This window comes from Polyodon spathula, chromosome 25 (assembly GCF_017654505.1).
Source record: "Polyodon spathula isolate WHYD16114869_AA chromosome 25, ASM1765450v1, whole genome shotgun sequence".
Taxonomy (NCBI): Eukaryota; Metazoa; Chordata; class Actinopteri; order Acipenseriformes; family Polyodontidae; genus Polyodon; species Polyodon spathula.
Window position 1 is genome coordinate 7,717,101 of NC_054558.1, and position 24,571 is coordinate 7,741,671.

A 24,571-nucleotide genomic window follows, 5' to 3' on the forward strand; every position below is an offset into this window, starting at 1 on the left:
AGGGGAAAAAAAATCAATAGTTATGAAAGCGTGACAAAACCTATTTTGTGAGGACTTGGACCATGACCCAGTATTGTTTAAAAATTTATTTGAAACATCAATTTAAAGAAAGCTGTCAGTGCTGGAGTATTGAGTTTAGCCCCAGTAACTTTCATTATTATATGATCCCTGTGCCCATTTGGAGTTCAGAATAGTAAATCAACACTAAATGAAAGTCAGTGCAAAATCTTTGTAGACAAGCATGTGTCATTGTGTGTGTGCCTTCCCAATGCCCTTTGCACAACCTGACCTTTACCAAAGAGATTATTCCCGTTTTTGAAATGATTTCATCAACTTGCATTTATTTATCAAGTTACTGTGAGGCTTGAATTTACCAGGGGTCACCAAACAAACAAAATATTTGTGGCAGCTTGTTTATCTCCTTCAATGCTGCAGAGGTGGTTACAGGTCTATGATTTATACCGCTGAATTGCAGCAATACTGTTTATTTTCTGAGCAGCGTGGAATTGCCATGGCAAGCACTAAAGCATCTCTCATCTTTAATTAAAGAAATGTGTCATTGACTCCCAGCCCCACCCTTAGGAAGAGAATGCCACAGAATGCTTTGCAGTCTCTTGGCCCCAGTGGTGCTCACAGTGTCTTGGTTGTTGCTTGCAGGAAGGACCAGAACGTGCTGTCGCCGCTGAACTGCTGGAACCTGCTGCTGAGCCAGGTGAAGAGAGAGAGCCGAGACCACGCCACGTTGAGCGACCTCTACCTCAACAACATCATCCCCCGCTTCGTCCAGGTCAGCGAGGACTCTGGACGCCTCTTCAAGAAGGTAACAAGCAGCCCCCAGCCAGCCCTTCACAGAGAACTCCCTGTAGGTCTTCTCATTGTGCTTCTGTTAGAACCCCTTTCCAAATTCAAGCAGCATTCACTGGAAATGTATTGACAAATGTGGTGTTATTGGGGCGACTTTGTCACTATTTCAGGATCTTTTCTCTGTTTTTATTTTCCTGCTGCGTCCCTTCGCAGGAGGTCACTGTCCTCAATCAAAAGAAACAACAGCTTCCCTCCGTAAAGGAGCACTAACTAAACTTCTTCACCTTTGCCTACTCGTCGGATGGCTAAGCCATTTTCCGATTGCCAAAAGGGTTTAGTTCTGCAGTGAGTACAGCACACAATACCTTAAACAGGTTGTCACTTCTGGTCTCACTTTTAGGTCTCGGCCTTAACACTGACAACCCCGTACACAATGCTCGTGCTCCTTATGTACCAGCCAGGTGATTGTCCCTACTGCTCCATTACCTAGCCAAGTGCCTGTGGGGAAATGTAGTCCTAACTATCGGTTAGGACTACCTTTCCCATGTGATCACCTGTACAATGAACAGACGCTACGCTGTGTTCTTGCGCCAATGTACCTTCTACAATCTTCCTCCATATTTTACCACAGAATTTAACTAGAATTGCATCTGACATGATAATATCGAGGTACACATTCACACACTCATAGTGGTCCATATTTACAAAGCATTTACCCTCTGCACTGGAGTAAACGATTTTTCCCCCAGACATTCTGTTTTCTATAAAACCTGCCGCGGTGGTAAATGCTTTTGTGAATTTGGCCGATTTTTTGAGTAAGGTCACGTTTTTTTTACCAGATTTAAAGATCTTTCTCTCAACGTGTGACCTTTGCTGGAAACTGTACTGAATTACCACATGCGAATGCAGTTGTGTATTGATGGGAGGTTGTGTGACACAAAGCTCTCAGGAAGTTGAACAGATCGGTCTGAAGAGTGATTGCTCTGAGATGAACTGCTATGTAGTCTGGTAGTTTAGTTGAGGCAGCCAAGAAAAGGCTTTGGTGTGTGACAAAGCAGCAACAGGAATGTGCAGTAAAGCATTTGGATGGACTCTGGATGGATGGGCTCCACTTTATGAAAACCCTTAATGAAAGGTTACCCGTTCATCTAAGTATCTGCCATCAGGAAACACGATGCATCCCTCAAGAAAAGCAGAGGCAGCTTTTTTAAAAATCCAGTTTAACTGAAACAGAGCATCTACAGATGAAAGGCGTTCTGTACAAAACCACAGCTCGAAGGCCTTGTCTCATTTTTTAAAGTGTTTAACGTAATTGAATTGAATTTGATTGTAGTTATCAGAGGTTATGCTCGGGTCAAGCCTCTTACTGTAGAATAATCCTTTTCAATAAAATAAGTAACCTTCTGTTCTGCTCCCAGTCTGTTAGCGAAGCAGTGTCACGCTTGCTTCCTCCCACGTGTCAAGTTTTGCCTTCTGTAAAGATCAGCCAATGCTACTGGACGCAGTATACAACATAGGTCCCAATGGCTGAATCTGTCTCAAACGATGTGGGGCTTTTAGAAGGTTGCACTGTTTTATTACAACATCAACCTGTGTAATAGAAGAGCGAGACTAATCCATTTCTAGTGTTAATGCTGTATTCCTGGGAGAAACACTTTCTGATTAATACCAAATTTCCTTTGGTATTGGGGTTTATTGGGCCTAAGTACTTGCCATGGCCAAATAAATATATTTTTAGATTATATACCTTATATTTAGTGATCTCATAAATTGCAGTCTGGTAATACCCAAGTCACACAGGCAGGTTCATTCCCAGCATTCCCAGTGGTGAGCAGTGGTCCTGGTTCTCACAGGTGTGTACAGCTCAGGGAGTCTCGTGTGTGTGTGTGTCTCTTGCTCTCTTTCTCTCCCTTTCTCACCTTTCTCTCTCTCTCTCTCTCTCTCTCTCTCTCTCTCTCTCTCTCTCTCTCTCTCTCTCTCTGCAGTCCAGCTGGTTACAGACTGTTTGGCCATGCCTCTCTCAATCCCTATCTGTCATTCCCACTGTCCTTTCATCTTCCTCTTAAATTTCACCATCTGGAAATAGGCTGAATTAGTAGATTTACTTTAAGACTTGAGGCATTTCTCGTGGCTGTTTCCTATGAGAGTCGTAAAAGAAAGACAATAGGAGAACAAGGGACAATTTAGCACAGGGCACAGGGCTTTACCAACAAAAGAGGTGGCAATAGGGTGGGGACACACCGCTTGGAAAGATGACGTTCCTCTCCGGTATCTAAAGAGGCTTTACCACTGTTAACTATACTGGTTCACATACAGACCCTCGCCCCAGGACAGACCCTCCAAAACAACAAACACGCCGTTTCATCTGGGGGCAGATATGTTGCTGCTCTTTTTTTAAAAGCTTCCAGAAACAGATTTTTTTTTTTTTTTTTTTTTTTTTTTTTGGGGGGGGGGTCTCTTGACAGATGAAACCTGAGCAGCTGTGCGTTTATCATCTCTACACAGGAAAAAGCAGAGTGTTGAATTATAATTTGGAAATGTGTTTTTATTATTTCCGCATTGTGACATAAAATAAATAAATGAAAACTAACAAACGCAAAGATTCAGTTGCCAGTTTTTATCCTAGAAAGACTCCTGCAGTCAAACCCTCATTTCCCTGACACTTAATTATAAAAAGGATAAATAAAACCTAGGGCTTGTCATGTGCAAATTGAGGATCTCGCATTCTCAATTTCTAGCGCGGCAGGAGGTAAGCCACGTTCAGTTCACACTTGCCTTAATCTGTCAATCATTGAGCCTTATTTATCTGTTAGTTTATTTATTGTTGAATTTTGCTGCTTGTGAATGACAGGTGCTGCAGAGACAAAAGGGATGACGCAAACGGCGGCAATGTGTGAGCAGTCCTGAAGTCCTCAGTGGACTGAGGGAGCCACCGTTTCATAGAGGTAGCAATTCAGCCACTGTGCCTGGATTACCCTACTCTTAACCTGTGACCTTTCGCTTGGAACCCAGGCTTTCTGCGGTGAAAGGTCAGTGAATAAACTCAAGCGGCAACTAGTGCAGGGTTGCAGTTATGCAGGTCCAAAAGCAGGAATGAAATGAATCTCCCCCATTGTCGACCAGGTGGAGATTAATCAACAGATGTGCACAGGATGCATTCACTCCTGTGACCCGTCCGCTTCTCAAGGATGTCCTGTGCATGTTTATTAGGCAGGGGAAGTAAAGGCTTGGACAAGGTCAGTGTAGCCAGGGCAGATGTGTTGGCTTCAGCAATGGCACCACCGCTGCCTTTGTCTAAAATCATGCCTGGGAGGTCTTTAGAGAGGTAAAGCCTACGGACAGAGAAGCACCTCCTAATGTGTCTGTCCTGGGAGTGCTGGACAGGGTCCACAGTCACACGAAGCAGGACCCTCGATGGGACTGTGCCCCCTCCCCCGAACACCAAGCTGGCTCTTGAACCAACAGTGAGAGAAATGGAGAAAAACAGGAATAAAAAAACAAAGTAATACATTTAATAACTTCTTCTTATAGGTAAACCGTAGACTGGAGTAAACACTTAGTAAACACACACAAGTGTGTGTGCTGAATTTCTTTGCTTCAGACTAGGGTATGTGAGAGAGAATTAATGCTGTGACCGAACAGAATTTGCCAGACTGGAATTTGGAAGGTTAATGTTTTCTCATAGCTAGCTTAGCAGCTGCACCCCTAGGTGAGTCTCATATCATTTACACTATTACTGAAGTGCGCCTTTTAATTAAAGTGAAACATATTTCCGTGCTAGCATCTAACTGGATGCAAACTGTTGTCAAATAGTTAAAATATTTCTCCACACATTATTTTGTTTCGCTGGGCTTGGCTTCAGGGCGATGGATACAGTTGCGAAATCGGCACAATCGGTCATGTTGTTACTTGTAATTCATTACCAGATACTACAAACTGTGTTATAGATCCTTAAAGAAGTGTAGAGCATGTTTTCAGTGTAGGGTTCCTAAACCTTGTCTTGTGACTCGCTGGACCGAGAGTTTTTTCTCATTGGAATTGACAGCACTCTTGTCATCTCCCTGGAGATTAAATGAAACCACTAGACCTTTTTAGGTTTTGCTCGGTTTTGATTCCATTTGTCAAATAAACGTTCAGGAGAGAGGGGATTCATCACATGATGGTCATCAGGCCTGTCCGGTGGTGTTGGGTTGTGTGAGCTGCTGGTGATTAATCACCATGCTCCAGTATTGCTCTAAATGCATCGGGCAAAGCCCTGCTTAATGTTGAACCCGTCATACATGATGCATAGTAATAGCCACCCTACTTCCCTGATCTGATAGCCTTCTGTAATTAAAAAAAAAAACAAAACAATAATAAACTCCCGTCGGTCACACATAGGGAAGAAAATCCCCAATGTCCAAGAGTAAAAAGTTTGCTTTACATGTGTGGCCAAAAGGTTGCCACTTCAGTTATCAGAAGCTGTTTGCATGAACTCTGTGGGGTACAGGAATTAGCCGTGCCAAGATTAAAAAAAACATAAATCCATCAGAAATTGAAAACTATACATGCTATGACGGAAGGGGGTTCTGTCAGAAACTGAGATTCGTTAAAAGGTAAAGACTCCCTGAAAGCTCACTTCTTCAAGCAGGAGATCAGATTCACAGGAATTCCTAAGCCATGAAGTGTTCATCAGAGCTAACGCGCCCTCCACTTGGATGACACTGGATCCTCTTCACAACCCACCCACCCCCATCCTCTCCTTGGGGATCTCATTTGTTATACCACGACAGGCCCAGTTTGTTGTTCTGGCTCTGTTCAAATGCGTTCGATTTATCATTAAAGCATCTACCATGCATCGCTACGTGACCCCTGGAGGTCAGCTGCCAGAACCGCAACGCTGGATTGGTTAAAGCCATCACTGCAGTAAAGCACAAGCTCCACTAGATGCCATCTGATGAGTGGAATCAGTCATTTAGCAAACGATTCCATGTGGATATACGATGTGCTGTCCCTGCAAGGGAATGTTCTTTTATAATGTCCGAGGCAGTGGCAGTATTGAGTGTCTGTATGCAAGTCCTGGTCTTCTAGCAGCCAGGAATGCTCATGCATTCTCCAATGATTTCTTGCACCGCTGAGCACGAGGCATTGAAGCCGGTGGTGTTGTTATTGCTGTCTGACATTATTATATTTTAATACGGCATGTTTGATGTGCCATGACCGGTTTTAATTAGATTGCAAACCAAAAAAAAAACGGGTCATGCTGGGAAGCAGACCTGGGTCGATTTTTAAAATGGTAATTGTTGAATTCGTAATGAATTAATTGCAATTACAATGTCATTTCTAGTATTTCGTCCAGCCGCTGTGGGCCTATGCAGCGTCTCAACATTTGCACGTGTTTGTTTTATTGAGTCTGTTAAGGATAGTAAAATGTAACCCAATTCTTTTGAATGCAGCAAACCTCAAACTGCTAACTGCTTTCCTCTTTAGTGGAATAAAGCATATGCTTTTTGTATTTTGTTATTATTTTTGTACTGCAGATGGAGCTTATATTATGTTTGGCTGTAAGCACTAATTAAAAAAAAAAAAATGAAAGCCAGAACGATATTTATACAAAGCAGATTACCTGCAAACCTCCCTTGGCTGTTTGACAAAATGTTCGTTCTTATATAATCTAATCCTGAATTATTACTGTACCTAAACTCAAACGATCAGCAGCCAACCCTATCAACCCCACTACAAAGCAAGACGGCCCGTCTCGACGGATCATTGTTTTTCATTTGCTTTCCAGCAGCCTTTGTAGTGTGACCCTAACTGATCCGCAGTGGTGGGTCCATTCAATTTGTCAGCTAAATAATAATGGGGGGGGGGTGGTAATTGATTTGGGAGATTAAAAGGCAGTTTCAGCCCCATTTAACCTGCTTTTTTCTTTTTTGCCCCCCCCCCCAGAGCAAAGAGGTGGGCCTGCAGCTGCAAGAGGACTTGATGAAGGTTCTCAACGAACTTTACACGGTAATTCAGATTGATTTCAAAGAAGGAAAATCACAGTGAAGAGCTTCCAAAGGGCACTTGTACTTTTCCATAATGATCCTATTTTCAGGTAAACTGTTTTATAGAGTATTCAAGCGATCGGCTGTCTAACCCAGCGAATCGTCTGTGCATCCAGGGGAAATTTCCAGATTTGTGACTGTCAAGGATGGAGCTTAAAGATCATCAGACCTCATGTTTTTGTTTGCTGCACTGTGCGTATTGGTTTTTATAAGAATCGGCAGCACGAAACGGAGGTCTAGCTTGTGTGTGGACTGCCTTGACTGGAAGAATCCAGTTTCTGGTGTGTGTGGGGCTTGTTTTCATGTTGTGGTAGTTCAGTTTTTTCAGCTATGTAGAGGAGGGGGGGGGGTGTTGTCGGAGTGTTCTGCATTGACAGAGCATGCTGGCGTAGGCTGGTTTCTGAAACTGTGGCTGTCTGTTTAAACACCATGTGTAGTCATCAGGGTTGCTTTAACCACTGCTTTCAGACTGGACGTCGGCTCAGGCACAGGGTTATTTTCATGCCCTGAAGACTGATGGCAAAGCGGCATTTAAGTTGACAAAGCTGTGATGTGCCCTTCTGCACAGGGAAAAAAGTCCTTTTAAAATATCTTAAAAAATCTAAATCATTTTTTTTTTTTATATGTATATTCAACAAGATTAAGAAGGGCTAGTTTTAAAGACCCAATAAGACATCGGGCCATATTTTCAAAGCGATTTACTCCTCTCTTTAATGAAATTAATATTTTTTGAAACCCCTGTTAATTTTACAAAACCGGAGCCAAGCAGCTACATTTATGTCATTCAGTTTCGCTTTTCATTTTGTAAGATTAACATGATTTTTATTTTTGCCTTTTTTAAAAGAAAAATAGGAGTTGAAGACTGGAAGACACGTTTTGAAAACAATGGCCCTTTGCTTTGTGTCGGGTAAAGGTTCAGTGTTTCTCATATCTCTGTAAACGACTGGTGGTGTATGTGTAGAATTAAACAATGAAGGATCTGGAACTTAGAAAGGGAAAAGAAATGTTTTTTAAAAACCTGAGCTTCTGCAGCTGTGGTTGGTTCTGGCAAAGCTGTTCCCCTTCAGATCTCATTACTTTAGTCCTGCACTGATAAACACTTTGTGAAAGGATTGCCTGCTTCTTTACAGGGCTGTGTACTGCATGCTGCACACACAGACGTGGCAGATTTGATCGGTTCCCTTTATTCAGCAGTTTCAAAAGTGAGCCCAACTGTGTCATTACCTTGTCTTATCAGGGCTCTCTGCAAAGCCAAAAGTTGAACAGCACTGAAATCTGCAGCATGTACCTAATTAAGAGGACGTCTGCAGAATAGACTTTTTAATCAGCGTCTTCAAGTTTATTTTTAAAGAACAATTACAGAGCCCCTCTGCTGTGTTTTTTTTCATGTCGTGTTTTTTTTTTTTTTATGTAATAAGTGCTTGCAGGAAAGCCCGTTTGGATAGAGGGAGTCAAGGCTGTTGCGCAGTAACTGCCTCATAATTTCAGGATTGGTTTTGTGTGTCTCAATAAATGACTGTATCCCATTTCCAGGCTCATTTTAAAAATTAATTTCCCAATGAAATGGTTAGGAAACATAATTATTTTGCCATGTGCATTTTTTTTTTTTTTTTTTTTTTTTTTAATTCTGTGAATATGCCAACAGAAGGTTCAAAGATTCACGGATATGACACCATGTTCGTCAAAATGAGTGGGTTGGAATAAGCCACACATCTCACGTTTCACTTGATTTCGATTTTAATTTTTCCTGTTGGAGTTTGGACAAAAGCAAGGGATGCTACTGTGTCGGTCTAATAAGATTATCTTATTACATGTACTTATACTGAGCTGGAAAACATGTGTTCAGTGTTTTTTAAAAATGTGTTTTAAATTTGCTGTGCAGTTGTCAGAATTGTAATTCTTTTGGGTTTATTGGCTTGAGGTCTTTATACAGTCAGTGTTGTGCTTGTGCGATTGCACACCTGGGCTCCTCTTCCATCTGCTTTGCCTGGAAAGAGCAGAGCAGTGAAGCCAGACGTTGAGCGGGTCACTCTAAACTACATTGCAAAGTGACCTAGTGTAAATAATACCATGCACTGCAAGGTCAGTGTCCAATACATGCAAAATGAGCACATGCACTTCGCTGATATTAGTACATGATTTAAAAACTCTTCCTCATTAAAAAAGAACAGCCGTTGAAGTTTCGATATTGTGCTATATTATGTATTTGTAAGTTTAAGACAAGGCAGTCCACATGAAAGGCGCAATGCCATTGGAACTGTGTTGTGTTCTTAGGTGATGAAGACGTACCACATGTACAACACGGACAGCGTGAACGCGGAGAGCAAGCTGAAGGAGGCAGAGAAGCAGGAGGAGAAGCAGATCAGCCGCTCGGTGCGCCAGGAGGACAAGCAGACCCCGCGCTCCCCCGACGCCCTCACCAACGTCAAGATCGATGAGAAGCACGTGCGCCGCAGCTCTGTCAAGAAGATCGAGAAGATGAAGGAGAAGGTGAGGGCCTGGGAGAGGTGGTCTTGCAGTGGCACTGCCAACTGCTTCAACAGTTGCCATGAGCTGGGTTTATGGGTGGGTCCTGCCTCTAGTCTCACAGTAATTGCCACTTTTTTCTCCCCTCTCTTCAGCGCCAAGCCAAATACACTGAAAACAAGCTGAAGGCAATCAAAGCCAGGAATGAATACCTGCTAGCTCTGGAGGCAACAAACTGCTCTGTCTTCAAATACTACATCCACGATATCTCTGATCTCATCGATGTGAGTGCACAAACCACTTTTTTTGTCTTGTGTTTTTAACCAGTTACAGCCCAGTTGCCAGAGCTTGAGATGATCTTTTTATTGTGTGTTGTGTTGTGACCAAACAGAGATTCAAATATTCAAACACACACACACACACACACTTCCCCCACACCACCCCAGCTACATGTCAGTGAAACTGCTCTCTGATCACCACATCCGACTCCATTGAATCCGCTAAAAACAAACCAAAAAACATCTTCTGAAAGGAATTGGTTTGAAAAGTAGTTTCACTTCTTATTTCTTTTTTTTTTTTTAATTTTTTTTTTTTTTTTTTTTAGAAACGGCCAGTATTCTCAGTGTTGCACAAAAAAACATGGACCGCGGTTCCCCACAATTGCGCAGCAAGTTCTGGCTTAGCCCGTTTTACATGAGTGGTTTGTCGCGTGAATTGGCAATGCGCGTGAGTGGTGGCAAGGAAAAGCCCTTGAAAATGCCCAAAAAAGCGGACGCGCTATTTTAACAGGAAAGTCTCATTACCCTTAAGAATCAAGGAAATGCTTGTGAAATCAACGCCCACTTACACATGGAAACACGAGCGTCTCATAAAAATCTTAATTGGCTCACTCAAGTGCCTTACCTAAAGCCACATGGGAATACGTACGTTACCATGGTCCAAAGATGGCAGAAGGAGGGTTAGTTTTTTTGTTTGCAGTATTTTCCTTATCAGATTGATGTTGCAGATAACCCCGCTTTTTTCTCCGTCATCCTTAAAGGTTTTCATAATGCTAATCAGGCCATGGATCTGAATGTGTTTGTAAAGTATCATACAGATTGTAATTTACCAAGTTACTGTTTAAAACTATAACTAAAAATGTTCGATAAACTGCATCATGGGCTTGTGAATTCAGGTGGTTACAGCTACTCTGCAGTACTTCTGAATACACTTGCAAATAGCTTTCCAAACAACTGTCAAAAGGACTCCATTGTAAAGTACTACTAAGTGCTATGTTTAAATGTGTATAACTACACTCCAGTGCAGTTTCTCCACTTTATGTCTGAGCAAAACCTGTGTCCATCCTCCACTTATGTCCATTGGCGTGATGAAGAGACTTGGTTGTTAATATCCATAAGGGGAGAGGATATGTTGACGCAGCTTGAGACAATGCACGACGAGACAATTGCTTAACACACTTTCAAAATGAAATGTGGTGTGGAATTTTCACAACTTATTTCTTGGGAATCAGCACTAGTACTCAATATTACAATTCTTTATTAAGCAGAATCAGTCATACAAGTAGAGCACACAAGAGGATGCATATATTTTTGGTATAAAGAGATACAAAATAAGCTAATGAGAGAAAAATGTGATGCAAAAATAAAGATAGCAATGTGGGCTTCTTAAAATAAAATGCAAAGCCACTATCGCTAACGTGTTCTGCAGCTGCTTCAGTACCGCTCTCTACACTCCCACTGCAGTCTCAATAATAGAATGGTTTTGTTTAACGAGTCGTGTCATCTCTTCATTTAAATTTGTTATTTTTTAATCACCTCAGTGTCAGTCTCTGGAGAGAAATTGGGCAAATACATTATTAAAATCGTATCAGGAATTATCCAGCAGTGCCTTTCTGTGAAATATAAATGATTCCTTTCACGGGCTGGAAATGCACACGCTTACAAATAAGACGTTCCAAGCAAATCAATCACACTGAGAAAGATCAAAGCAGCTTGATTAAAGAAAATGCAGCCTTTCAACTTCTATTTAGCAATACCCTAAAGAAAAGTATTACGAAACATCCATCCATCCGTCCGTCCATCCATCCATCCGTCCATGCTGTACATACATTTATACCCTGCTTTATTTTGGGAATCTCTTGTCGAATTAAATTGAAACCAATCCTTCCAGATACTCTGCTGGCCTATAGAAAGGTTATTGGCTGTGGGATTAAGAATGAAATGGTAGTGAAATGGGCTGAATGAAGGCAGCATTACATTACATTAGATAAGCTGTTGGAATGTTGTTTTAGGGTGCAGTGGTTGCACACAATGGCTGTGTTTGTGGAACTCTGTTCTAAGCTGTGTGTGTGCGCGTGATCCTGACGCGCCGCTTTGCGCTCGTTGCAGTGCTGTGACCTGGGATACCACGCCAGTCTGAACCGCGCTCTGCGGACCTACCTCTCTGCGGAGTTCAACCTGGCACAGTCGAAGCACGAGGGCCTGGAGACCATCGACAACGCTGCTGAGAACCTGGAGGCCAACAGTGACAAGCAGCGGCTCATGGAGATGTACAACACCGTCTTCTGCCCCCCGATGAGGTTCGACTTCCAGTCCCACATGGGCGACACGGTCAGTGGGCTTTACTGCTCAGTTTTCTCAGTTTTTCTCCCCAAGTATATGGAAAACAACAAGCGGTATTTAATTAAATATGTGAACGTAACATTATTCAGCAGGTCTCACTCGACTTAATTCTTTAATTCTATAGGGTGATGCAAAACTTCTGGCCATAACTGTACATGCATGCACACACAGACATACATACATACACTCACTCATTCACACACCACATGCAAACTTGAACTGATTTATAATCTTCTAGATTTTGTCTTAGTGAAACCAACTCTTACTGATACTTAGCTGGCCAATAAAAAGGAAAGTGCAACTCTGTACAACAAAACATCACAGGATGCACAATAACAATCATGGCAATTCTATTTATTTATTTAATTTTTAATGCATTTGTTTTTTTATATTGGTTTTGGCTTTTGAACTGGCTTAAGTATTTTGATAGCTTCAAATCATAACCACTTCTGCCTTCTAAAGGTGCGTAATAATTACAGGAATGTTTACTGTGTCTCGTTTCACAAGTTCAGACGTAGTAATTGCTCGAACAGTGAGGTTGCTAAATGCTATCCACTTTAAAAGACACTTGAACGTTGGATAATGATAACCTCCCTGATTTGACGTTATTCTTTACAGTTTTCTTTTAGCAGTAAAGTGTATCACGACTGTCACATCATTTAACGAGCAAATAATTAGCAGGGACTCTGAATCATACTGGTTCCAGGCGCACTGCAGTCGAGGAATTTCAAATGTAATGCTTCTTTACAAGCAGGAATAATAGCAGCATATCAGAATCGTCCCACTTTATCTCCAGGGCAGGTTTCACACAATACGGGTTGAAGGTTTCTTTAGAGAATATGCAGCAAAGAACACAAAGGTTGACTTCCCCGGAGCATTCTCTGAATGGAACAACAAATCAAATGATCCAAAATGCGTGGGGTGTTGTTAATATTACAGTATTCCCCCTGCTCGGCTATTCTGCCTCCAGACAAAGGAATCCAGATGTGCTTTTCAAGAATGCCATTGGTTTTGTGTGCTCAGAAAAATCCGTAAATGATAGTTGCGCCCAGGGCAACACGTACTGCTGCAAATTAGTTAGAATCTTTGGGATGCACGTATTCTGACGACTGTACACTTTTGTGATCAAGCCTGAATCAGAATGGTACTACAGTAGTCACTGCAGTGAGTTAAAATGCAAGTGGGTTCAACTTTAGATCACTTGTGCGACGGGTTGGCATCCTGTACACCAATACTGATGAGTCAAAACTCGGGACTACGATAAGAATGTGGACCTGGTGAACAGCGGATTTGGTTGTAACTCACAAGAAGTCCTGTGTGGGTAGAAGGTTGTTCGCTGGTTCACTGCAAGTCGGTCTGTTTTCACAGGAGGGGCACATGTGTGCTCAACAGCCCTTGCAGGGCGAGCTGCTCCAGAGGTGTCAACAGCTTCAGTCCCGGCTCTCCACGCTCAACATTGAAAACGAGGAGGTCTGTTCATCACAAAAACACGCCCTTTTATTTATTTTTTAGCAAAGTTTTTTTAATTTCTAACTTAAAATGCATGCTGCATACTAAGCAATGCAACCTCTCCTCTTTGTTGGGCTTCATCACTAGTGGCATCTGGTTTTGATACGTTGCACAATAAAAGATATAAATACCTTTCCAGTAAATAAGTGAATGGTTGCATCATGCTGGAGTCAATCAACGCTACCAACAATACCCTTATAAATGTGTAGTGTGGTATATCATTAAAAGAGTAAGCCACATTTAACCATGCTAAAGCTCAGTCAGCCAAGTTACAAGTAGGTGTGGTGAAGCATTGCATAAACCATGGTAACAAATACAATGCTGGAAAAGCAGAGTAATTTGCAGCATTCTTGTGCAAATGTACCGCTTTTCAAAGGATATTTTAGAATTCAAATCAACAGTAGTAGACTGCAATTGTTAACTTCAGTAGGATCATTGTGAATCGTTAGCTTCAGCAACCTTTTTGAGGAGGGAGTGGAGGGGGGTGGTAAAAGGTTTTTTCATTTTTTTCTCTCTGATCCTCGAAGGTGAAGAAGACCATGGAGGCGACCCTGCAGACCATCCAGGACATTGTGACGATCGAGGACTTCGACGTTTCTGACTGCTTCCAGTACAGCAACTCCATGGAGTCGGTCAAATCCACCGTGTCGGAGACCTTCATGAGCAAACCCAGCATCGCCAAGAGGAGAGCGAACCAGCAGGAGACTGAGCAGTTCTACTTCACAGTGAGCGAGCAAGGGCGTGCGCACACACACACACACACACACTCACACACACGCACACTGCACTGCCAAAAGAACCAAGCCCTTTGAATGAAGCCCCGTGACCTCCAGCCTTCAATGAACTGTGACACAGTTGTCTGTTCAGAACAAAGCCGGTCTTCCGGATTGATGGTGCGCTTCAGTGGTTTAGTGTTAGGTTCCTGACGCAGGAAGGCCCAGACCTTACGAATCTGCCTGTAGCATGCGTTTCATTGCCTAGGCGGCAGTGCTGTACAACAGGGTTGACAGACTGGCAATGGGGAAACCATTAGAGTACTGTAAATAGCTGCAAATGGCATTTGAATTGCTTTTTGTATTTCCAGTACTGTTTAATGATGTTTGCTGTTGTTCGACGTGGTTCTGGGCTGTTGTTGCTCAGGTATTTTGTTTCTCTGAATCTGCCTTTACCTGGCTGTGTCATGACTGGAATGGAATGAGGACGTCTGTTCACTCCCCAGCTCTTAAAGAAAGCTGAAATCCATGTAACATAACTGTTGGAGCAGAAGAACCCAGGAACACTGATAATGATTAGAAACCTCATAGAACAGTAAAGGGGATGTGGAAAGGCAGCGACAATGCCATTTGTATCTCATTTCTTCATTGGTATTTGGCAGGGTGGTTTTGGTTTCGCCTGCTGACTATAAGGGTTAAATTAAGATGTGAGCCCTGTGCGAAAAAGAGCAATTCATCACGTCCTGTTACCAGACTGTAATTTATTCTAATTGTGGGAAAATATGACAGCTGGGAGTGTGCTCCACTGAAATGGTAACAGGGGGCACAGGGGGAGGGGCTGGGGGAGGTTCCGTTCCAGCTGAACTGTCAGAAAGAGAACAGACTTGGGCCGCAGGGCCACAGAGACACACAGACACACGCAGAGAGAAAGCACGGACATGTCTTTCACAAGAGAACAACTACAGTTGGAAATTCCTCAGCACTGAGAGCTCTGTAACTGAGGATTCTTCTTTCTGGAATCTGAAAGAAATTAATCTTAAATATATAATATGATTAATAGCCATGTCAGCTGCCTGAATCATCTGTGAAAAAACACAAGAAAAAAAGGGAAAACTAGATTGGTCACCTTTCCTTTTAATAATAATAATAATAATAATAATAATAAAGCTGTCCATGATGAATCAGTTTAGAGGAGGGTCTGCTTTTTAGCCACTTTCAAGTACACATTTTAGTACACATGCAGTAAAACGGGGGTAAAAGAACAAAAACAGACGCTCTACAACCTCAAATATAACGACCTGCCAGGAGTTATGAACAACTTCTTTAGGCTCGCTGCTACCTCCTGTTTTATTGACTGATTTATTCGTTTTTATTTCAGAAACTGAAGGAGTACCTAGAAGGCAGGAACCTGATCACCAAACTCCAGGCCAAGCATGACCTGATTGAGAAGACGCTGGGAGAGAGTGAGTGCTTTCTGGGGAGGCTGGGCGTGGGGCTGTGCTTTTGGGATCCCGTTAGTCTATACAAGTCATTTTAATTGGCTCGTGGCTGGGTCAGACCGTATGGTGATTCCTGCACTCTACCGTGTGTAATGAAGGCATTCAATAAAATGAATTAGTGCAGTAATGGGGTTTCACACTGGCGCTGAATGGAAGTAATTGATTAGCGGTACTCTTTTAGCAGGGAGGCAGGTGTCTTATTAAACTGCACTGGACTTGTTTATAACCAGGTCTGATTTGAAGAACTGAGTGGCAGGGATTGGTTAGAGTCCCCAGCCTCATACTGGATATGTGATTCTGAACCTCGATCCTTTGATCGTTTTGAAGAACCACGTTTTGCTATCCGTTCCACACCCAGCAGCATCCATTTAAATGAATTAAATAAAAGCATTCCAAAACAAGTCATAGTCTTCGTTAGGAGATCAGATTGTAGTAATGAGACCCTACTACGATGCTAACCACTCCAAGTTCACACTGATAATGTTACCACTTAGGAAATCTATGTGCTGTGTATGAACAACTGTCTCAACGCTTCATTTCAGTAAGAACTATGCCATGTAAAACACTGAACTTATGACACGAAATATGAATGTGGGAAAAGTAAAGAAATGACTCTAAGTTTTGTATTAAGTAAAGTTAATGCTTCTAAACAGCACAATTGGTTTGACACATCATGGGCGGTTGGTTCGTTTGGAGACTCCACTTGGGAAAGGTGCAACCTGATCTCTGCAGAACCACAGCGTTCTATTCTTGGCCCTGCTCTGTTACCTCTGGGTGCTATTATTCAACTGCATAACGTGCTTTCATGTCTATGCTGGTCACACACAGCTTTACTTCGCTGTAAAATCTTCTACGCATGACTCCCTGGAGTCCTTGAAAAGGTGTGTCTGAAATTCAGCTATGGATGAGTAAAAGTTTCCTACATTTTAAATGTAAAGAAGGCTGAGCCAATGCTCTTGGGACCCAGATGACTCCCCCTGACCTTGACTTTAACATCCGTCACTGTTGGAAACTGCACGGCCCTTCTGACCTCGGCGGTGAGAGATCCTGGGGTCCTCTTTCGATCCCTCATTAAACGTTGTAGCACATGTTCAGGATATTACAAAGGCGTCGTTTTTTTGTGATCTGAGGAACATTGCACGAATCTGCCCTTTTTTAAACGCAACGTCCGCTGAGGTTTTTATTTCATGCTTTTGTGACTTCAAGACTGGACCACTTGCAATGCATTACTGGCCGGTCTTCCGTATGAGACTCTAAATCATCTGCAACTCGTACAGACTTCAGCTGCACGTGTCTTAACTTCGATCAAGGCTCATCACCACGTCACTCCTGCGTTGTCTCTGCTCTATTGGCTGCCAGCAACTCAGTGAAAATAATTCAGAATACTACTTCTAACTTTGAAATCTCTGCATGGTCTTGCTCCTCCCTGTCTTGCAGTTGATTCAAAGACACACGCCCGGCTGAAGCCTTCGTTCTGCTGAGGCTGATCTGCTTGCGTTTCCTCCTAGTCGTACTGTTACATTTGGCGCTGGGGCGTTTAGTCACGTAGCCCCTAATTCTCTCCCGAGGGATATCTGAGGCATCTCTTCCATATCCATGTTCAGATCGAAGATTAAAACGTAAGCAATGTGGGAAGCCAGTACCTAGCAATTTGTTTTCAGACTTTCTGTTAGATCCAGCGCGTGCTGGAGAAGGCTGTTCTGCAGCATTGACAGGATGCCAGTGATTGAAATCACATGGCGTTGCGTCATGCGTGGAATATTCTGCCCACTCAAACCGTTGTGCCTTCTGCTTCTCCAATTCATAATTTACACCATAGTAATTAGAACATCTTTTCTGCTGCAGCTGGAGTCCAGTCTGCATTACCCCCACCACCACCACCACCACCACCACCCCTCCAGCCTTTTTTTTTCTTTTTAAATTGCATAATTACAGTATTAAGGAAACCAGGAATGTTGAGTCTTGGTAGACTGGGTGAGGCTCTAGTTCAGTGTCCCATTTGGAGAGACTGGGACTTTATGACTTTTATGACTGTAACGGTCAAAACACAGGCAAATCTAAATAATGCCGCTGTTTAAATATTTCATAACGGACCCAAGGTTATGAAAATCCTACCGTGCATCATAGTCTCTTACATTATTTGAGTTGGTAAAAATACATGTAAAAATATTTTTAATCATTCAAAGTTCCTATTTTAATGATAAATGATTACATTTAAGGTTCACAGCTGTCTGCATCCATCGGCCTGACCCCTGTGTCTTACAGGGTCTCTAACATATTGTGCAGATATAAATCAAAGCGTATATCAATCTGTTGTTCAGATGAGAATGTGAGTTCCTCGCCGGGATTCAGCTGCTCATGGGCGGAGTAATCTCGGTCGGCCGTCAGGGGATGGGACACTCGGTTAGAAACAGGCATTTCCTCCACTCCATGCCAATCAGATGGACTAACCATTGTCTTTCTCTCTCTCCCTGTAGGCCAAAGGACTGATTGCTCCCTTGCCAGGTAGGTGTGGCTGAGGAAGGAAGCTTACACACACTTTCAAAGGGGAAGCCCTGGGTTAATTGTCTGTTTTGTTTGTAAATTAGTCTTTTACCTCCCAGTGCTTCTTAAATAGCAATGCGGTCCATTCTAACCCTCATCAGGTTCCATTTCCATTGTAATTTTTTTTTCTTTGGCGAATGCCTGTGACTCTTATGGAACCTGCTGAAGTGCTGAACGTTCAGTGTGAGACAGATTGTTTGCCAGTGGATGGGGATTAGGAAGGGGTTTTCACTCATAGATGCAATTTGTGTTGTCTTTCACTCATTTGCGTGATCGTTGTGTAGCTGAAGTTGTTAAGTGTGATCGTCCTAGTTCTGTCGTTGGGGGAGGGGGTCTAACACTTTGTATAAATACTGTGCCCTCGTTCGTTTGACCTTGTGTAATCCAATCTATTTCTTTTTTCTCTTATCAGTGGAAGGAGGAACTCATCGGTGCGGAAGCAGGTAATTTGCACTTTATTAAGAGGGGGCAGGGGTGCAACAGCAAGAAAAAGCTTCACAGCACAGAAATAGACACTGGTTATCAGCCTGTGTACATCGGAGTACAGTGCTGACTCAAACAGTTCTCGGTAGATCAAAAGCCTGTAAGGGAATTGACCATGCGAATATTCCCCAAGTCCAAATCATTTGGATTCAAAAAGTATTCATTCATTCCTATTCAAAACTGGATTGGAAACAGATGCCAAAAGGATTGTTTTAACATTCAGACATGTTATATAACTCAAATAGAAAAACACAATACCTTCAAAACTTGTTATGGTATATAAATGCTTTTTAAGAAATAATTAATTTTGAATATAACTAATATTGAACTGTCAGACTGCAACATTTTTTAGCATGAAAAATATATATAGGGGCTCATGTAAGACGCAGACTCTATAATTGCTTAGCCGCCCAAACAAACCTTTGAAATAGACATACGTTAAAGTGTCATTTAGTTTTATTTATATATTTATTTTAAGAAACGTTATTGTACAGTCATTCTGACCCTTATCTTGGCTTTGATGCCCTGTAATTATCATCTGTTATAAATGTATTTTTAGAGTGCCTACTCTTTACTGAAAAAAATAACGTGACTGTGGTTAAATGTTGTCCAGTAATCCATTTTACTCCAGCATGCACCCTGCCTGCAAACACAAGTGGCAGCAGTTCCAGTGCTGCCCCCTGGTGTCCTGGAATGCCAGTTCACGTCTACAGCTGTAGCTAGAAGTTTAAGGGCAGCATGCCTGGCTCATAGTGAGGTTGGGATGCTGTTTTAAAGGGAATACTCCCCCTCCATCCACAAGCCAGAAGTTTATTCGTGAATGCTTCCATTCCTAACAGGGGGTCCTATTTCGCCAAGTTGGGAAAACATAAAGATCTCCACTATACCTTGGCTATTACAATGATAGCCTTTGCTTCCTGTTCCCCTCGTCGCCCCTTGAACGTGCTGTCAGTAATTTTCTGCAGTGTTCCGAGCCACTTGCACTATTTCATGACCGCTGCCCCACGAAGATCTCGTTGCGTGACTTCATCTCGTGAATTCCTTTGCGAGGAGAGAAACAAAAAAACATTCTGTGTACCCTACTGTCCTGAGAGCATAGTTTCTAATATAACTGCACACACTCTAGGTACAAGTCAGCTGGCTGTAGTTATAATTTTCCCTTTGGAACCTTAACTCAGTCAACAAGGTCTCATGGTCTAGGTTGATTTTTTGTATGACTGATTTCCGTAGAAGATGGTGTTATTTCATTAGTTAAAGGAGTGTTTTTTATTTTATTTGTATAATAATATTAAATAAGTTAGATGCCACTCTTTGTCCAGTCTCTAATGGACAGTTTATTGCGTGAGCCCTAATAATTTGGCCGCAGCTGTAGGGTGCTGGAAAGCAGCGGATTGAGCCCATCTGCTCAGTAGCAGTCTTTTTGCTCAGTGGACAGGATGGTGTTCATGCTGTGCTTCATGTCACAAACTTGGAAAGTCAGCAATGCCCTGCAGAGCTGGCACAGTGAAAATTTTAAATGTCCAGCCGTTTCTCTTTTGTTAACCTTTCTTTGTTACCCAGCCTTTGTATGCATGTTCATCTTATAAGATATCTGACCAGGACAGAACTCTAATTTGTGATGCATCACTTAGAGAAGGAAAGCTTGTTCATTTGCTTTAGTAAAATACAAAGTAATGATTTAATGCTGGGCTCCATGTTCACCGGGACATTGTGGAGCCCTTCAGGCTTGAAAAACCACACTCTAGTGCATTCTGGTACTTGTAGTCCAGTGTAAAGAAAAGTAGGTACCTGAATGCATTGAATGACATTGCAGTGCAATGGAAAGGCAGCTGAATGCATGCAGTGCCACTGCCGTGTGGTCACACTATTCTAGACGTCCTTACAGTTTTAAAAGCCTTAACCCTTTACTCGCACCTATTTCATTTTCTTATTGTCAAATGAGACAGTGGGCAGCAAAGGGTTAATGTGCTTTGATTCTGTGTAAATGTATTTGCTGTCGTTCTTTTAAACACTGTAGCGTACAAAATATTAATACAAAATATTAATGTCATCGACCAAATCTGTTTTGAGGGTTTAATAATAAAACAAAATGTACGAAATCGTTGAGATTTGAAGGACTCTGGCTGCCTTTTAAAATCTGACCCCAGGCTTCAATTCCACCGATGTGCCTAGTCAAGAAACAACATAACAAAACGGTATCCTAGCGACCGTAGGTTTCTGTTGGCTTATACCCCAGTGCACATTACCATGGTACAGTAAGCGTGAAGGGATTTTGAAGTGCAGTGACAGACGTATGTGTATATGTATATGTGTGTGTGTGAATAACCCCTGGCGCTTGTGTGTTATAAAGCACTGAATAGCTGTTGATTCCAGCTGTTGACTTATTTTTCTTTTCATGTAGGATGCAAGCCAAGTTATTCCCCTGATGGTTGAAAGCTGTATAAGATTCATCAGCCGGCATGGTAGGTTCATTTTCATGGTGTTTATTTTTCTAAATTCATGCCTCTATTTCCTTCACTCGCGCGCTCTCTCCCCTGCTGTATAGACTCTCTGTCAGCATTACTTGCTTTTTTAAACATGTTCTTTATGTTTGCGGGGAGTAATAGTGTGCAAACTGAGAATAACAAACTTTTCTTTTGCTCAAGGCCTGCAGCATGAAGGCATTTTCAGAGTGTCTGGATCACAAGTGGAGGTCAATGACATTAAGAACTCGTTTGAGAGAGGTGAGGGTTATTATCTCTTTTTTTGCTTAATCAGTTTAACGCGGTACCTATCCCTTTCCCTGCTGTTGGTATAAATGAAGGACAAGAATTAAAAGATAGCTAGATAGACACGCACAGCTAATTACCTTGTATTGCTGTCTCACTGCTGCTCCCCTTATAAAAATGTCCATAGTAAAAGAATAGCACACTGACGGCATAGATGTACTGTAGGTAGGCCTCGCTGTTTACAAACGTTGTGACTCTCCTCTCTGCCTGTCCCAGGCGAGGATCCGCTTGCAGGGGACCAGAATGACCACGACATGGACTCCATCGCGGGAGTGCTCAAGCTCTACTTCCGAGGCCTGGAGAACACGCTCTTCCCCAAGGAAGTCTTTCAGGACCTCATTGCCGCAGTGTGTGAGTATCCCTTTCACTGTGGAATGCCCGCAGTGCGTTCCTGTGCGCATCCCCCACACAAAGCTGGGCTTTATATTCCTTGTGGCTGACCTGACTTGCTCGTTTTATTTTTTTTGGGGGGCTCACAGCGATGGAGAACCTCCAGGAGAGAGCTCTGCACATCCGGAAGGTCCTGCTGCTGCTACCCAAACACACCCTGGTCATCATGAGATACCTGTTTGCGTTCCTCAGCCAGTACGTTCAGTATCCTGTTAATGCAGATGTCCTGTGCCTTGTTTTGTATTGCATAGTGAGAGTCAGAAACACCGACCACTAAAAGGTGCAGGGAAGTAGTACAGCATCTGATTTCAGTGTTCAAGGACACGGGAGAGATGGGAAAGTGTTACACAGTAATATCACCACTCCTATTTGCCAAGCATTTATGAATAGCCTGCTGTTTAATAGTTGCCATGGCTTGGTAACTAATACTTCAGTAATTCTGATTTTGTTATAAAGTGCTTCCATGTCTGGTGTCTGGGGTTTGGGGGAATTCAGTCAGTGTACGGGGAGCAGATTAAGAGCTTGAGTGATTTCACAATGGTTGGCTGCCCATTGGCTCCCCTGTTCCAGACAAGACACTGAGAAGGATTCCTCACCTCCCCCTCTCAAATCTCAAGTTTCCTCTCCGAACCTCAGATCATAGAGTGGGGTGGATCAGGGGTCACGGCCCAAAGTCGCATCAGTCTGTATTGTAGCCAATGTGAAGTTACTTTACAAAGTTTGTTGTTTTTGAATCTCAATTACAAAACTCATTGAGTAGTATTGTGCTTTCTCTCTCTCTCTCTCGCTCTGTCTCTCTCTCCAGCCTGTCTCAGTACAGCGATGACAACATGATGGACCCCTATAACCTGGCTATTTGCTTCGGCCCCACGCTGATGTCAGTCCCCGAGTGCCACGACCAGGTCACCTCCCAGGCACACGTAAACGAGCTGATCAAAACCATCATCATCCACCACGAGACCATCTTCCCCGGGCCCAGGGAGCTGGAGGGCCCAGTGTACGAGTGTGGAGTCACCGCTGAGGAGTACTGGTGAGCCGGACACAGCTAGCACAGCAAACCCCAGGCTTTACCGGCCTGGCACCAGCATTCTATCTCAATCCGTCGACTTTTCAAACACACCAGTGTTCACGTCTAAGAAACTCCACTCAAAATTGCAGACCAGTAAACTAATCTAATATGCTAATATGAAGACCGTGTTTAATGGTTTAATTATTCTATACAATCTGTTGTTTTCTGTAAAGTTGCTTGGTGCTCAAAGTCAAAATATGTAATTGCTGTGGTCACAGGACCAGCAAAGGTTTCATATGGTAAGGATACATTTTATAAAACATTAAAATATTTAATTTGAAGCTATTTACTGTTTGTATAAAAAGCTTAGTCCATTATAACGATCAGGGGAGGAGTAAAACTGGAGCACAAGCTCTTGAATTTTAAAACTCAGCAGGTGAGCGCCTTTTAAGTGTTCCTCTTTTTAAAAGGGCGCTTTTAAACACTGGTATTCCGCTGCTAACATCATTCCCAGACTTCATGAGCTCTTTCATCTGAAAACTGTTGAAGCGATCTGAAGCTTGATGCCTTCGGCTCACCACACACCAGCGATCCCTGTAGTCTGTCTGGGCGCCTGTAAGCTGCCCAAAGCTGTGTTGTCCTCCAACGTTGTAGCTCATTGTGGCTGCATAGTCGGTCTGCAGTGTGAGAAGAACCGGTCGGCTGACGGCACATGCTTCGGAGGACAGTGTGCGTGCGTCTTCGGCGCTCCTGAGTCAGTGAGGGGGTGGTAGCGGTGAGCTGAGCCAAAAAAATTATAATTGGCTATTCTAAATTGGGAGAAAAATGATAAAACAAATAAATAAATTGGCAACTACTAAATAAAAAAATTAAAGATAGATTGTCCTGCTCTGTGTGTGTGTGTTTGTGTCTCTTCAGTGCCTCTTCCACATGAGAGCCCTCCTCCGAGCGTTGCTTTTGGAGCATGCGAGGGGAAACATTAGCCTTCAATGCGATAGTACCCCATGATCTCAAGGTCTGAGGCTTCTACTTTAACGTGCTGTGAAGGTTTATTGTACCTAGTAAGGAATTAGCCAGGCCTACGGCAGGGGGTGCGAGAAGGAATGCATTGAGGATGGCGTTGGAGAGAGCTGTGAAGTGGTGCAGTGTTTGTGTGGGAGGGGTGAATGGAGGGGTTTAGGGAAGCAGCTTCTCATCTTCCATCTGCAATCTGAATATCTGTTCAACACAGACATCGCGCTACCAGACAGTGAGGGTCATGAATATTGCATATTGCAGTTTATTTAATTTTATTTTTGCTTTTTTTTTTTTTTTTTTTTTTTTTTTTTGTTAGCAGTGCTCTGTGTATTTTCAAAAATAAACATTTACCAGGCATGTTACATTCCATCTAATTTCCCAACTTTCCCATAGAAGAAAAACATTATTTTGAAATATCACGACATTTAATGCATACTAGAGTAAACGTGTTTGAATAAATGGCACACAGCCTATTCTACAAAGTTAGAAAAACTCTGAGTTATTAAAGTCCCTGCTATTCACGTGTTTCACACCTGCACTCGACTGAAAGACTCCTAGTAGGAATACAAAGCTTCAGTAGATTTGATCTTGGGCGTGGAGAATATCCCAGCCCTCATTGCCTCTGTGACACACAGACCCAGGCTGTGATCAAGGTTAAGTGAGGATGTATCAAGACCCACTGCAGCAACTGGGGGCAGACACTCCTAAATAATGTTGTT

At 42.7% G+C, this 24,571-nt stretch overlaps 1 protein-coding gene across 6 annotated transcripts in view; it reads left to right on the plus strand.

Moving 5' to 3' along the window:
- LOC121299502 (SLIT-ROBO Rho GTPase-activating protein 2-like) overlaps positions 1–24,571 on the plus strand; it is a 76,925-nt gene that overhangs the window by 43,176 nt on the left and 9,178 nt on the right. For 5 of the 6 annotated variants that reach the window (XM_041227248.1, XM_041227250.1, XM_041227249.1 and 2 more), the window contains 15 exons: positions 658–820; positions 6,733–6,795; positions 9,108–9,323; positions 9,455–9,583; positions 11,687–11,908; positions 13,289–13,390; positions 13,957–14,154; positions 15,521–15,605; positions 18,119–18,146; positions 18,598–18,628; positions 21,070–21,130; positions 21,314–21,391; positions 21,653–21,787; positions 21,916–22,021; positions 22,632–22,856. In XM_041227248.1, the coding sequence (XP_041083182.1) occupies positions 658–820; positions 6,733–6,795; positions 9,108–9,323; positions 9,455–9,583; positions 11,687–11,908; positions 13,289–13,390; positions 13,957–14,154; positions 15,521–15,605; positions 18,119–18,146; positions 18,598–18,628; positions 21,070–21,130; positions 21,314–21,391; positions 21,653–21,787; positions 21,916–22,021; positions 22,632–22,856 (1,842 nt within the window). The remainder of the gene's footprint in view (positions 1–657; positions 821–6,732; positions 6,796–9,107; positions 9,324–9,454; positions 9,584–11,686; positions 11,909–13,288; positions 13,391–13,956; positions 14,155–15,520; positions 15,606–18,118; positions 18,147–18,597; positions 18,629–21,069; positions 21,131–21,313; positions 21,392–21,652; positions 21,788–21,915; positions 22,022–22,631; positions 22,857–24,571) is intronic. The other variant, XM_041227253.1, reaches the window with a different exon arrangement.